The sequence below is a fragment of the Nicotiana attenuata genome, unplaced genomic scaffold (assembly GCF_001879085.1).
Source record: "Nicotiana attenuata strain UT unplaced genomic scaffold, NIATTr2, whole genome shotgun sequence".
NCBI classification, from domain to species: domain Eukaryota; kingdom Viridiplantae; phylum Streptophyta; class Magnoliopsida; order Solanales; family Solanaceae; genus Nicotiana; species Nicotiana attenuata.
The window spans coordinates 94,998-111,645 of record NW_017672644.1 but is presented as its reverse complement, the minus strand read 5'-3'; the positions used below and the strand labels follow the sequence as shown (position 1 = coordinate 111,645).

Here is a 16,648-nt window from a genome sequence, read left to right as displayed (position 1 = left end):
GAAAAGGACGGATTTCTTTTAAAGGATGGGTTTTTTTAAAGGATGGTTTTTTATTTAAAGGATGGGCTCCCCTGCGGTATACCGTTTCCTCCAATAGGTCCATTAGATATAGGGGTGTAATGTGGGTCGGCCCTGTGCCTAAATGGGCCTCGTGGGCCGGTCCTAAGTGGGCCGGTCCTAAGTGGTTCTGAGCTTCGTGGGCTTTTTGGTAGGAATCGGTCCGGGACCGGGACCACTAACTAATGGTCCCAGGCTAAGTGGGCCGGTCCCGGGCCTAAGTGGGCCGGACCTATTTTTTTTAAATATTTATCTCAGGCAATTTCTTGTAAATTATATACCTTATATATATCTATATCTATCTATCTAACTATGTCTATCTATACTATATTAAAAGCACAAAGGCATTTAGCGAAATGTCGTTCGCCTTTTTTAACCTTCAAATTTACATTTAACATTGGACAAAATTGTAATTTTAATTTTTTTCCTAATATTTAGGAATTTTAAATCAACTACAATATTATGTATTATATTTTTCTTATTTGAACTACTCCTAATAGTTGAGACATTAAAATCAATTAGGATTTACCATATATAAATTATTCCTTACTTTACTTGAACCACCAAATTATTAATCTAAGTGTATATATAAAGGAATAATCGGACAGAATTTCACTCATGACCTTTGGTTCTTATTTTTTGTTTTTATCAAACACTACATCTTATAACTTTAGTTTGGTATAATACTTGAATGCATCCGGATTCTTTTCCTGTTCTTTAATATTCTCCAGCTATTTGTTTCTTTCTTATTTAATATTGTTTGCTTTAGTTTTCGATTTTATACACAACAATACTTTCAAAAGATTAAGGAAAATTAATGATGATAGGTAAGATTCCGTTTAAGTTCACTTAATAGACATATTAATATCCTTGAATTGAGACGAATAAGCACGTTATTTTCTCTACAAGAAAGCTTAGTTGATTATTAACTTTTGATTATCTTATTTGGTGAATGTTGTTTGCCCGGAGTATGTTGGGAGCTATAGGTTGCCATACTAATATGGGAGCTATAGGTTGCCATATTAATATGGAAGCATTGATGGGTGTAGAGTAGCCTTTTTGGAAGCGCGTTATCCCTCAATATAAGATTTTTCGGTGCTAATCCAAATTTAATCAAGACCTAATGTGAGTATCGGTGTGAAAAAAAATTGAAATTACTATTGTTAAAATATTTCATTCTTGTTTTCTTTGCTGGTATATTTTAGCCTGTGTTTGTGTAGTTGTAATATGCACCCGACTTTAGTTTCTTTTCAATTTTCGATTTACTTAAAATCGCACTTGGACAGCAATGTTGGAAAACGTAATATGATGCATTATTTGTACTTTTATGTTTTATTCAAATAACTCTTTAATGAATTGTGATAAAAATATTTTGTATTCGTTATTTAATATTAGATCATAAAAATAACAACACGTTCCATATTCCCTCATAACTCATCCAAAATCACAATAAGGCATATGAGGACTTCAGGGGACAAGATTTCTTTCTTTATTAAGCTAGCTAGATGAGATCAACATTAGTTTTTAAAAAAATATATATTTTATAATTTTTTATAACTTAAACGTATTATTTAATAATATTTATATTATTATTTAAAATTATATACTCATTAATAGATGTACATGCACAAAGTTGGATAAAATAGTTACTTAACAATTTTCTTAATATTTAAAATAGTTATTTAATAATTTTATTTTTTATTTTTAAGAGTTTGAAATTGTATATTAAATCTTTCCTTATTCAAACTATATTGCAAATTTTAATTGTTAGGACTTTAAAATTATTAAATTTTTATCTTATATATAATTTTTACTCTTAAATTTTTATAAATTATAAATTAAGTAAATCAAGAAGAAAATTAAAAAGATTAAAGAAAGAGGAAGTACGGGGTTTTGGATAATGATGGAGGTGGTTCAAGTCTTTGTATAAACTTGTAAATGTTTTGATTTATATTAAAATAATTCTATATTAAAAAAATTTAAAATATACAAGACCGTTTCACTAATAATAGTATTCTAAAGTATATTATATTTTTAGCTTTTAAAAGTTTTATATTAACAAATTGCAATTACTCGGAGTGGTGAGTAGAAATCAATAATAAACTTTGACATTAGCTATGTGGCTTCTAAAAGAGCATTTCAATTTTGGATTTTATTAATGGTATTTAGTGATTCTTAATTCTTTAAGATTTACAAAGAATTCTTTTGCCCTTCTTTTGGAACATGTCCCGCATGGATGATTCTTCACCTATTAGATTTTTTACTATTTGAAAAAAAAAATTTCGTAGTGAATAAAAATATAATGACAATTAAATGTTTAAATATTTTTCAGGAATTAACACTCTATTTTATAATTCAAATATAATATTTATATAAAGTTTTTATTCATTTAGATAGGTACACGCGCAACGCGCGTATCATAAGACTAGTATATATATATATATATATATATATATATATATATATATATATATATATATATATATATATATATATNATATATATATATATAGGAAACCAAGTTCAAAAAATATGCGTACCACTATTTGTTTTAGTCAAGTTTTGTCCTCTTTTGGGAGCACTTTAAGGGGTTGTTTGGTAGGGTGTATTAAAAATTATGGTAATATTTATGCTATTGTTTGCTATGTATAAGAATAGTAATGAATAGGGTGTATAACTAATACAAGTATTAATTATATATAGGTTAAAAAATACTACCAAATAAAAAATTAATAATACTAAAGCTAATACATTTGTACGGGTCACTCTTGCATTTTTTATTTTTCCCATCTCTCCCGTCTTCTCCGCTATATTTTCATTGCATACAAACATTATACTTCTCCATAGAATCTCCAAATAGACACCAATCAATATATTTTAAATAGAGAAAAGATCAGCCCATTCTCATCAGATTTTAGGAAAAATAAATGGGTGTAGTATTTAAGCTCCAGTAAATAAAACTTCTAGCTAGAACACACTAGTAATGTGGAAAAAGAGAACGTTATTTCACGTAACTCTAGTATTTCCAAAATGACAAGCATTTTCCTTAAGAATAAACCAATACAGACCTTCTACTATGTCTAACGTCCAATTTATATCGAGAAACCTTAATTACTTTACCGTGGTGATCCATAAGTCTTCCGCATATTTCCCATATGGTGGTAATTAAGAAGTCTTATCATACCTCCGCATTAATTGTGATTAAAGCTCGTGGTTAAATTCAACCAAGAAGTTTATAAGTCCATAAATTAAATTCAAGATCAAGTAGGCAAGCCCTTAAAGTTGAAGGTCGTGAAGAAAAGAATCAGAGTAGTACATCTTTTAATTTAAGATTCTCTAAAGATTGTAACCTTCATAATTTATTGAATATAAATATTATTTATTTGTTATTACTATTTTTCTTGTCTTGATTATTTATTTTTCAGAAGCGAAATTTAGTTGTTTCAAACTCCTCCTTGGAAGTTCGAATTATAAAATGATTGGCGAATCATCTAAACCATGCAAGGAATAATTTTGAAACGACTCACAAGAAATGAACGTGATTTAGACCACATGAAACTTTTGAAGGCATCGAAAGGATACAAATCAAGAACTGTTAATCTGAACCATGTAATAGCTATGGAGAATTCATGGAGAAATCAGTTACAGATGATGGGAGAAGAAGAAGGAAGAATCGAGAAAGAAAATGAGTCGGTCCATTTCATTTTTGACCAATCTGTCTTTTTCCATCCGTGTTGTATATACATCTTATTAATTGGACTCCAAAACCATAAAGAAAAATCTCTAGTATATGATACAACGGATACAATAAAGAGAACTGGGTCGGCTCTCTTAATGGGCCGGTTGTTTGTCTTTGTCATCCTGTTGTTTTCCTTTGTCATCTTGGGCCTGAGACAGATCTGGGCTAACACCCTCCCTCAAGCTGGAGGGTGAGAACACACCAAGCTTGCACAAAATCCCACGGTGGAGAGGACCAGGAAGGGCCTTGGTCATAATATCAGCAAGTTGTTGAGTACTGGAGACATACTGCAAGGAGATCAAACCAGAAGACAAGCAGGTGCGCACATAATGACAATCAATTTCGATGTGCTTCGTGCGTTCATGGAAAAACGGATTTTTAGCAATGTGTAAAGCTGCCTGTCTGTCACAAAATATGGGAACAGGGCCTGGAACAGTCAAACCAAGGTCACCCAAAAGCCTAGTTAGCCAAGTGACTTCAGCTGTAACTTTGCGAAGGGCCCTGTACTCGGCTTCTGCTGAAGAAAGGGATATAGTGGGCTGTTTCTTGCTTTTTCAAGAAACAGGACTACCTCCAAGAGTGATGTAATATCCAGTCACTGATTTGCGAGAGACAGAGCAAGCTGCCCAATCAGAATCAGAGTAGGCTTGCAAGGAAAAATCAGAAGAGCTGGAGAGGAGAATACCTTGAGCAAGCTCATTAACAAATACCTGAGTACACGTATAGCAGCCAGCATATGAGGCACCTGTGGCTTCTGGAGGAATTGACTCAGATGTTGGACTGAGAAAGAAATATCAGGCCTAGTGTGCTGAAGGAAATTGAGCTTCCCAACTAATCTTCTGTATAAGCTTGGATCAGAAACAGGAGCATCCATGTTTAAGGCAAGTTTAACAGATGGATCCAAGGGAGTCATTACAGGGGAAAAGTGTTGGCAATTAAATTCAGAGAGAAGATCACTAGTGAACTTGTGTTGACTCATAATGTAACCTTGAGGATGTGAAGATATCTCCAAACCTAAGAAGTAGTGGACTGACCCCAGGTCCTTTATTTTGAATTGTGCATCCAGAAATGATTTTAAAGACTCCATCTCCACAACATCATTACCAGCTAGTAGAATATCATCAACGTAGATAGCTAAGACAACTTGAGAACCTGAAGAAAACTTAGTGAAGAGAGAGTAGTCATTCAAGCTAGGAATGTAGCCTTTGGAATGCAGAGCTTCAGACAGTTTGGAAAACCACTGCCTGGATGCCTGCCTAAGGCCATAAAGGGACTTCTTGAGTCTGCACACTAAGGGACCAGAAAGACCAGAATCAGGAGAAGGACACACCTCAAGACCAAGGGGAACCTTCATATAAACCTCCGCATTGAGATCACCATGGAGGAAAGCATTGTTGACATCAAGTTGGAAGACAGTCCACCCCCACTTGACAGCAAGAGTGAGTAAACATTTGATGGTGGTGAACTTGACAACAGGAGAGAAAGTTTCAGTAAAATCAATGCCTTCCTTTTGTGTGTCTCCTCTAATTACCAACCTGGCTTTATACCTTTCAATGGTGCCATCAGCTCTGTGTTTAATCTTATATACCCACTTACAAGGGATGGCCTTCTTGTGAGGTGGGAGAGGTACTATATCCCAAGTCTGGTTCGCCTCAAGTGCCTGAAATTCCTTTAGCATTACCTCTTGCCAAGCAGGTTGTGAAGCAGCCTGCTGGTAGAACTGAGGCTCATGCACACGTATATCACTAGAGGAAACCTTGGATAAGGAGATGGTAGGATCAGGGAGTTGAACAGAAGAACAGACATAATCTTTAAGGTAAGTGGGCTGTTGTATAGTTCTGGTAGATTTCCTCAAAGGAGGAGGAGAAGAAGGATGTGTAGAGTCAATTGGAGAAATAGAAGTGGGACTAATGGAATCAGGAAGTGAAGTGTCAGAAGAACTGACAGTAGTAGGGAGAGGAGAGGTGCGAGGAGAACCAGGAATGTTGGGAGAATTATGAGCAGGGACAAAACTTTGTGGAGAAACAGGATCCACATAGTTTGAGGGAGAAGGAAACAGAGAAGGGGAAGAAGATTTATAAGGGAAAACATGCTCATGAAAAACTACATCTCTTGAGAAAAATATGGCATGATTGTCAAGGTTGAGAAGCTTATATCCCTTTTTACCACATGGATATCCCAGAAAAATAGAAATGATGGACCTGGATTGAAATTTATCCCTTCCAACTTTAGGAGAGGTAGCAAAACATAGGCAACCAAAGGATTTTAGATGATCATAAGTTAGAGTAGTGTGATGAAGTTTCTCATAAGGAGAAACATTCTGAAGAACAGCTGAGGGCATTCTGTTTATGAGGTAGGTTGCAGTCAACACACAATCACCCCAATATTTGAGAGGAAGGTTAGATTGGAACATGAGGGCCCTAGAAACTTCTAATAGATGTTTGTGTTTTTTTCCACAACTCCATTCTGTTGAGGAGTGTGAGGTATAGTGGTTTGATGTATGATTCCTTGGCTAGAGAAAAAAATAATGGCCTCAGAACTACTACCAAGTTCAAAAGCATTATCAGATCTAAAAGCTTGAACAGATGACTGGAATTGTACCTTAACCATGTTGACAAATGCTTTAAGAATAGGTAAGACATTGCTCTTAAATGATAAAAGATGAGTCCAAGTGACTCTTGTATAATCATCAACTAGTGTTAGAAAGTATCTGAACCCATTATATATTTTAGTGTTATATGGACCCCAAATGTCAATATGAATTAACTTAAAGGAGTAGAGGAGTTTATAACACTATCAGGGAAAGGTAATCTCTGTTGTCTGGCCATTGGGCATATAGGGCATAAAAAAGACTGTTTAGGTGACACTTTATCAGACAAATAAGATATAGATATCATTCTATTAAAAGGTATGTGCCCTAGTCTTTGGTGCCAAAATAAGTCCATTTTATTGATAGAAGATGGCAGATTACAAGTTGAAACATTGACAACAGGATGAGCAAGTTGATTGGACTTATCAGAACATACTGGTAAAGAAACAAGTGTAGAAGAGTTATTACAAGTAGAAACACTAGTATCAGAATTAGAAACAGGTAAACTATTACAAGGAGAACAATGAGACATAGAATTGGAGGAAGTAGGGAATAGATCTGCATCTGGATAGAGATAGTAGAGCCTGCCAGCAGCTCTACCAATTTCCAGTGGCCTCTTCAGAGAAGGGCCCTGTAAAGAACAGAATAATTTGGTAAAGAGTGCTGAGAAATCCTATTGAGATATAAGTTGATGAACAGATATCAAATTAAAATGGAAAGATAGCACAAGAAGGACATTCAGTAAAATTATATCATTCCTAAGATGCAATGCAGTTGATATAACTTTAGCTTTATATCCATTAGGTAGAGTTACTAGAAAAGGTTTAATCAAAGGTTGTACATTGAATAGAAGGTGCTTATATGGTGTCATGTGATTAGTTGCACCAGTATCTAGAATCCAAGGGTTTACACCTAATTGTGATGATGCACATGTATGAGAATCAACAGAAGCTACAGCATATCTACTAAACAAACCTGCAAAGTGAGCAAAGGCAGAGTTGTCCACAGTTGCAGCTTCAGAAGTGTGACCAACTGCCATTTGTGCTTGTTGAAACATTGTCAGAAGATGTTGGTATTGTTCCTTGGTGAATCCATGTGCTGAGGAGCTAGAAGTCTGTGGAAGAGAGTTTGTAAGGGTAATAGTTGCATTCTCAGCTTGAACACATGAAGCAAACTTTTTGTTTCTGGTAAATTTGAAGTCTGGCGGAAAACCATGGAGTTTGTAATATTTATTCACACTGTGACCCGGTTTCTTACAATACTTGCAAGTAAGAGATGTAGTACCCTTTCTAGTCTCAAAGTTGATTTTCTGAGTAAAATTCCTATTAGTGTTGGAAGATGCAGGAGATACTAGGAAAGAGGCTGTATCACCAGAGAAATTTGGTGCAGGAGATTGGGCTTCTTTTTGGCTTTCATCTTGTTGCAGAAGAGAATAGGCTTTACTGATGGGTGGAAGTGGGTTCATCAACATAATGGCATTTTTAACTGTGGAATAGGAATTATTCAGACCATTAAGAAACTGAAACAATTGTTGATCTTCAATGAACTTGGTAGAGCCCCACATGAGCAAACAGGCCCTACATAGGAGGAGTTTAATTCATCCCATAAACTCCTCATTTTTGTGAAGTAGGAGGCTATATCAGATGAACCCTGAGTAGTTGAGCTGATGTCCCTCTGGATTTGGATGTACTTAGACCCATTCGACTGGCCAAATCTCTCATTAATATCTTTCCAAACTTCCTTGGCAGTCTTAAAACACATAACACCGGTGACTATCTCTCTGGATACATAATTCGTTATCCAGGCTTTGACCATATCATTACATCGTTCCCAATATGGGAAATAAGGTGATTCAGGAGAGGGTTGTGGAACTCTCCTATCCAACATACTGAGCTTATTCTTTGCAGAAAGAGAAGTAAGCATACTACTACGCCAAAGAGCAAAACCACACCCATTGAACCGTACCGACACTAATTGACTACCAGGATTATCAGATGGATGGATATAGAAGGGATGCGAGGGATCTAGGGTAAATGGAACAAAACCGTGTGTAGTACTCGAAGATTGAGCGTTATCCTCTAAACTACCCATAGTACAGAATACAGCAATAGCAGAATCTATAGAAACGATCAGATTTACTCTAAAATTTTAAGGAAATCATATGTCGACAGACCACTGGTTGTATGCAAGGTAAAATCTACAGTAATTCGAAGGAAGTAGACTAGAAGAATGTTACTAGCCTTCTTCTAGAACCCGAAGAAGTAAGGTCTCCTGAACACACAAACCCTAGAATTCATTTGAGCCACGGAAACTCCACAAAACTTCGAGCAAATGAAAACTTATGTCTCAACAAGCCGTCCGGAGTCAGAAATGAAGAAATCCCAAATTTTCATCGACTAAATCGAAGATCTCCGGATCCATTGCGAAAATCAAACGGGTACCAAAATTGACAGTGTTTTGAAGGACATACTATCATAGTAGATCCTATATCTACAGGAATCGAGATTCCTGCTCTGATACCATGTTAATCTGATCCATGTAATAGCTATGGAGAATTCATGGAGAAATCAGTTACAGATGATGAGAGAGGAAGAAGGAAGAATCGAGAAAGAAAATGAGTCGGTCCATTTCATTTTTGACCAATCTGTCTTTTTCCATCCGTGTGGGCCTGTATATACATCTTATTAATTGGACTCCAAAACCACAAAGAAAAATCTCTAGTCTATGATACAATGGATACAATAAAGAGAATTGGGCCGGCTCTTTTAATGGGCCGGTTGTTTTCCTTTGTCATCCTGTTATTTTCCTTTGTCATCTTGGGCCTGAGATAGATCTGGGCTAACATCACCAGCTTTGTAGATCTGATGATCTAGGTTAAACTCACTTCCATCACCCTCAAATCACAACGAGATGTAGAGAAAATTAAATAAACAGAATGCAAGAGAATACAATCTACATAACTTCGCAAATGTCACTCGATGCTTATTTGTTTAAATGACGATGGACTTGCTTATATCCTCCAAGAAAACATTCTTGACAATTAATGTGCCAACAACACTATTTCCATTTTTCTGAAACAGATACTTGGCACCCAAAATTATGACATTTGACGATCGGTCAAATTCTCTTTATGTAGCCTCTTGGAACCTAAAACCTTTTAAGTAATACTTGTGAGTGCTTTTATCTAGTTTCAATGACCGGTACTTCTTTTCCTCCTCAGTTTTGGAGAACTGAGGTCAAATGTTATATATATATATATATATATATATATATATATATATATATATATATATATATATATATATATATATATATNATATATAAATAGGTGGGAAAAAATGTGGTTCTTTTGGACTCAAAGTACACAAATAGGTGGGAAAAAAAAAGTTACATTTTTATGTATAACGCCACAATACCTGGCGCTATACAGAAAAAGCTGACACGGCGCAGGTATAACGCCATAATACCTGGCGCTATACCCCTTTTTAAAATTTCATCCGTCTTCTTCATCGTTTCTGCTTCAGAACTCCATTATTTTACTCGTCCTTCTCTTCTTGGTCCCCCCATACCCGCTACTGCCCACCTTCTTAAAAAAAAAAAAATTTTTGGGTCCCCCCGGCACATAAAACTTGAAGAACGTAGGTCCCACATTCGAGTAGAGCTTCGTGTTATTGTTGATTCACACTTCGGAGTCAAAATTTCGATCTATTTGCTTTCCGAAAATTCTAAATCGAGGTATTTCGATTTATTTTAAGTTGAAACTTTTATAATAATCTTGATTTGTATGTGTTCTAATTTCGGTTTGTGTTTTTTTTCCGAAACTAGCATTTAAATTTATCCGGATTTAATTTTAGTGTTTTATTAAAAAATATAATTTGTCAAATAAATTGTCTGTTAATATCCTCATTTATATATATGTGTTTTCATGCCATTTGTGTTTTATTTGCAATTTAAAATTTTGTTGTTATATTTTATTTTAGATTATTTTTTAGCGTAGTAAAAAATCTAGACCTTTTAGCGTAGTAAACGTAGACCCTTTTAGCGTAGTAACAATTTAGACCTTGTAGCGTAGTTAATGTGTAGTATTTAGCTTAGAATTCCTTTTGTTTAAGTATCTTATACTGGTAGTTTAACATGCAAAAACTTTGTACAATTAAGTCAATAAATGTATCAACCACACATAAATTAGTATTTTGAATTAAGTTATTAAAAAATATTAATTTAAATTATAAAAAATACATAATTATTAATGATATTTGTGCCACAGAGCCTCAAAATATCAGCCCGAAACCATAGGTGATATATTAATATATATATATATATATATATATATATATAATATATATATATAATATATATATATATATATATATATATTATTTATACAATTAAGTTATTAAAAAATATGAATTTAAATTATTAAAATAAAAACACATAATTATTAATGATAGTTTGGTGCCCACTGTCCTCAAATATCGGACATGAACCATAGTATAATATTATATTATATATATATATATATAGTATATGTATTATATGTATGTATGTATATGTATATATATGTATATATATTATGTATGTATATGTATATATATGTTATACATTATAATTTTACAATTAGTTATTAAAAAATATGAATTTAAAATTATAAAAAAAAACACATAATTATTAATGATAGTTTGGTGCCACTGCGGCCTCAAAATATTGAGCCCGGAACCCATTAGGTATATATAATATAATATATATTATATATATATATATATATATATATATATATATATATATATAATATATATATATATATATATATATATATATATATATATATATACAATTAAGTTATTAAAAAATATGAATTTAAATTATAAAATAAAAACACATAATTATTAATGATAGTTTGGTGCCACTGGTCCTCAAATATCGAGCATGGAACCCATAGGTATATATATATATATATATATATATATATGTATATGTATATATATGTATGTATGTATATGTATATATATGTATATATATGTATGTATGTATATGTATATATATGTATATACATATAATTTTTACAATTAAGTTATTAAAAAATATGAATTTAAATTATAAAAAAACAAATAATTATTAATGATAGTTTGGTGCCACTGTGCCTCAATATATATATATATATATATATATATATATATATATGTATATATATATATATGTATATAATTTTTACAATTAAGTTATTAAAAAAATATGAATTTACAGTTGACGACATGGATGCGACTATACATCCCGGCCCTCGGACGTCGGATCTATTAGCCCTACAGCCCCAGCATAGTTCAGAGTATATATGGGACAGACAGTTGCTTACGCAGACTTCCCGGGCCAGGAGAGTGGATCTATTGTGGGAGTTTCTGAGTCCTCCTCGCGTTCTACATCCCTGCGTGGTCCATTACCTGGAGGAGATGGGATTATATAGGATTATTAGCATTGGCCGGATACAGCTCGACTATGCTTTGATCACGTCCTTGATTGAGCGGTGGCGACCGGAGACGCACACTTTCCATCTGCCCATTGGCGAGGCCACCATCACACTCCAGGATGCTGAGATTTTATATGGCCTGTCCGCTGATGGCTTGCCAGTTTTACTGCCTGCGGCGATGAGATATTATTCGCGGCAGGCATATTGGGATATGCTGCACATGCTCACGGGTTTCATGCCGGCGAGCGAGGAGGTAGCCTCTGGGGCTAGTCGTATACAGTTAGTCCCCATTAGAGACCACCTGGTGCATATCCACGATACTATCACCGACGAGTCAGCGGAGGTGGATGTACAGCGATATACGAGGCTGCTGTTGCTCCTTCTATTTGGGGGGGTCTTGTTCCCGAACACTTCGGGGAACCTAGTGAGCCTCCGTTTTCTGCATCATATTACCCGGTTCGAGGATACAACCAGCTACAGCTGGGGTGGTGCTGTCATCTCATATTTGTACAGGCAGATGTGCAGTGCTTGCATCGACACACAGAAAGACGTTTGTGGCTTTCTGCCGCTTCTATAGGTGACAACATATTCAAATAATATGTCCATTAGTTACAATTCTACCTAGTTATAGTTAATCTTTTACTTTACGTCAACTTTGTCTGTTAGATTTGGGTCTGGGAGCGATATCTGCAGTTTCGGCCACCTCTACCACAGCTACCGGCTAATGTAGAAATTCCGCATCTCCCTCTAGCACATAGGTGGGTTATGCGTCGTAGACTTGCACGTGAGTATGATGCCTATCATAATCTCCCCCTCTGCAGAGATGTGTTGGATTTGCTGGAGGACGCACAGGTAAATATCTAACTAAACTTACCAGTTATTGTTTAACTTAGTGTTGCGCATACTAACGGTTTGTGTTCTTATTTGATAGTTCATCTGGACGCCGTACATCGATGAGGTGATAGGTACCCTGCCAACGTATTGCACGTTTGGTCGACATATTTGGAGGGCTTCTGTCCCGCTCACATGCCTCGATATTGTCGAGCATCATGCCTCAGAGTGGGTATTTCGTCAGCTTGGCCTGCCGCAGCCTATACCGACTTCGCCTGCATGGCATGCTTTACATTATGAGAGGGTTGATCGGTCCAGGGCGGACGACACATTTATGGCATGGCTTAACGCGCAGTTGGGTATTTGGGATAGGCGAGGGGAATTGACCCCACCTCCGCAGCACTTTCCTATTAAACGTTATATGGCATGGTACCGCACTGTTTCCCGACTTTTTATAGGGAACCCAGTTCATCGGGCACACGGTCGGTACGTCCCATACGCCGGGAGACACGAGGCCCTGGTATATTTTTTGTTATTATTAATTATATACCTGTAATTTAGTGCCAAATACGTAGTTTATATTTATTACTTTGTGCAGGCGATTGGATTGCATACCGTCTATCGTATGGGGCAGCAGATGCAGAGTTATGTCCACGATCCTGTGGTCATGGAGGAGTATAGTCGTCGATTCATGGATGTGGCTGCCCAGACACTGCAGCGAGCACGATCGGATCAGCGTTTGGCACACGAGGCTGATTATATTGACCCAACCACGTACCAGCGAGGTCGTGGTATCCCACGAGCTGGTGGTGCCCGACGAGCTGGTCGTGGGCGGAGAGGAGGTGGTCCCCAGCAAGGGGGCTTTGAGGCTCCTGCTGATGATGTTGCTGCTGATATGGCAGGTGGTCCCCAGCAAGGGGGCTTTGAGGCTCCTGCTGATGATGTTGCTGCTGATATGGCAGGTGGCATGCATGAGACGGACATGCCGTCTTACAGCCTTGGAATTTATCGCACTTTAGTGCCATCGCAGGTTACCCCATCGGGTCAATTATTGATCACGGGCTCGGATATTCAAGGAGTGGATTGGGGTAGATACTTCCCAGGCCCGTCTACCACTGATGACGATCGACCGCCCCGAGATTTTTATAGTGGGCGCCGACTGAGTTATGGCTCCACATCACATGCGCAGGTATGATTTTATTAGTATTGAATTTGAATTTTTTTATCTGTAACTTATTTATTTTCTTTAACTTTATTAATTTCCTTTTTAAGGCTTCATGCGATGCTGCGACAGATGACTACATTCAGGATCCAGACACGATGATGGATACTGGACTTGACAGCACCACCGATACATGTCATCCTGCGCTGCATCCGGCTATAAAGAGACGACTTGATGATGATGATCCTGATAGCGTACCCGGGCGGGAGGGGATGCGCCTCAGGCCAACGGCTGCATTGAGACACAACGGATGCGGGACACATTGATTCGGCCTTCCTTTTTATTTTTATTTGGTGTAAATAATATTTTTGTATACATTAACAACAATATTTAATCGAATATGCCCATTACTTTTTTTAGTTCTCCATTCGTTTGATAGTTTCATATAACAACACAAACACTTAAACTTAACTTCCACTTCAATTAAAATAAAATTTCGTACAACAAACAAGGAAAACATTACTACAGCACAAACACAAATATAGCAGGCCAACATAATAAAATTACATGAAATATGAAAAATACACTAAACACATACATGCCAATGTTTAGCCCCGATTGCCATTTATTCTCCGCTCCAACCACTTAAATCGTTCTTCCAGTTGTTCTTTTTCTTCTACCTCTTTTAGTTTCGCCTTCACCTCCGCAAGTTCCCGTTTATATTTTTTTTACGTTCCTTTTATGCTTCACAATTCCATTGTGCTTCTCCCACCTCCTTCAGTTTCGCCCTCAAGTCTGCAATAATTCTATTGCTTTCTCTTTTTTGTTCCCATTGTCTTAAACACACATTATGAAGATACTGCAGTTGTTCTCTGTAGCATTCCTGATAACATGGTTCATCAACCCATTCCTCAAAATCACAAATAGGTTCGCCGGGAACCTTGTACAACTGGTTCATACAGTGCCAGTAGCGGCGTCCAACTTCACCGCCATCACAACAACTTTGCATCGAGCATGCTTTTCCACACTTGCACTTTGGTGGATGAAGAGATTGAGCCATTTAATGAAATATTTGTTTTTAGTAAAAAAACCTTACTTTTAATGTAAGAATTGTTATGTAAATTTTGAGCACACAAAATAACTACAATGAACCCGTTATTTATAGGCGAGACAAAATACATAACGCCAGGTATAATGGCGCTATATTTTGCGTGTTAAATATCATGATGTTGACAAGATAACTTTACGTCAGCTAGTCAGCTTTTTCAGTTCGACAAGACAACACACACATAACACCAGGTATAATGACGCTATATTTTGCGTGTTAAATATCATGATGTTGACAAGACAACTTTATGTCAGCTGGTCAGCTTTTTAAGTTCGACAAGACAACACACGCATAACGCCAGGTATAATGGCGCTATATTTTGCGTGTTAAATATCATGATGTTGACAAGACAACTTTATGTCAGCTGGTCAGCTTTTTCAGTTCGACAAGACAACACACGCATAACTCTAGGTATAATGGCACTATATTTCGCGTGTTAAATATCATGATGTTGACAAGACTACTTTATGTCAGCTGGTCAGCTTTTTCAGTTCGACAAGACAACACACAGACTAAATGGAAATTCGTGTTACATTTAAATATTCCCATTCTCAGCACCTGAACCAAATAAGTGGAACGATGTTTCTTCCATTATCTAGAACCAATCCAAATATTGTGAAAGTTGAATTATGTTATTGTCAAAGCATCTTTATTTTCCTGATACATAGAAGAGTGATAATGTGCTTGACTTGGAAAAAAATGTTTCAGCTTTTGTTGACCTTTATGGAATGACCAAAACACTAATTAAAGGTCCCCTAGATGTTGACAAATAAATTTATTAAATTATTATTTAAATAGGTAAAATGGGAAAGTACAAAACATAATTAACAAGCATAATTTTATTTCATAAATCTTGCAACATAGACATAACAACTAATTATTACAACATCAACTCATAGGTAGTTAGGTACACTAGAAAAACACCCACCCCGAGCTTGATTACTGTTGCCACCCAAAGGACATTTTCTATGGTCGTGTCCTGTTTGCGAGCATATACCACATTTGCGCGCATAAACTGTATCACTAACATCCATTTGGTTCTGTATACGCGTTCTCTTCTGCACCTGTATTTTACGCAAATAGGACTTGTTACACACCATTTTAAATGGTTCCGGAGGCCAATAATGCTCAGCACCCACTGGCTGCAACTGACCACGATATGTGTTTAGGTACTTGGAAACACTATATTGTTGATCAACATAGTTGGTTGCACCTAAACTAACTTGTTGAAAGCACTTGATGGCATGTGAGCAAGGCATGTGGTAGATGGACCATTTCCCACAAGAGCATAACCTTGCAGATTCATTTACAGTATGCACATTATTACCCCGATTTTGATGGATAGCGGTGTGAACTTCAAAAACATTTCTTTCGTTATCATACTGCAAAAATGAATGCCAATGTGCTCGCCGTCTGTATTTCTCAAATCTCTTCATCGGCACTGGCATAAATTGAACACCCATTTCCATCAATGACGTTGCAGCTGTAGACCTTTCAACAAACCTCTCAGCCATCTGCTTGAATGACATCTGCACCATGGTTGTGACAGGCAATCCTCTTGCCGACTTCAATAACCCGTTGAAAGACTCTGACACATTTGTAGTCAGAATTCCCCATCGTCTGCCACCATCCGCATGCAAAGTCCACTTTTCAGGGTCATGTCGCATTAACCAACGATAGGCTGCCTCGTCTTCTGCCTG

At 36.3% G+C, this 16,648-nt stretch overlaps 1 protein-coding gene across 1 annotated transcript; it reads right to left on the bottom strand.

Annotated features, from left to right (window-relative positions):
• Positions 1–6,226: 6,226 nt before the first annotated feature.
• LOC109213940 lies at positions 6,227–9,896 on the bottom strand. The gene is made up of 5 exons (XM_019377781.1): positions 9,803–9,896; positions 7,913–8,503; positions 7,114–7,871; positions 6,768–7,017; positions 6,227–6,417 (listed from the first exon to the last, which is right to left on the bottom strand). Exons 1-5 carry the CDS (start codon positions 9,894–9,896, stop codon positions 6,227–6,229), a joined length of 1,884 nt encoding a protein of 627 aa, XP_019233326.1.
• Between the last annotated feature and the right edge of the window lie 6,752 nt (positions 9,897–16,648).

Excerpts from the sequence above, each read along its gene's own strand:
- LOC109213940 (XM_019377781.1), bottom strand. The coding sequence starts at position 9,896 with ATGAAGAAGACGGATGAAATTTTAAAAAGGGGTATAGCGCCAGGTATT. Across the intron at positions 8,504-9,802 it reads CTTTTTCTGTATAGCGCCAG|ATTCTGCTATTGCTGTATTC; the intron begins GTATTGTGGCGT and ends TCGTTTCTATAG. Across the intron at positions 7,872-7,912 it reads TTCATTGAAGATCAACAATT|TTAAAAATGCCATTATGTTG; the intron begins GTTTCAGTTTCT and ends CCTATTCCACAG.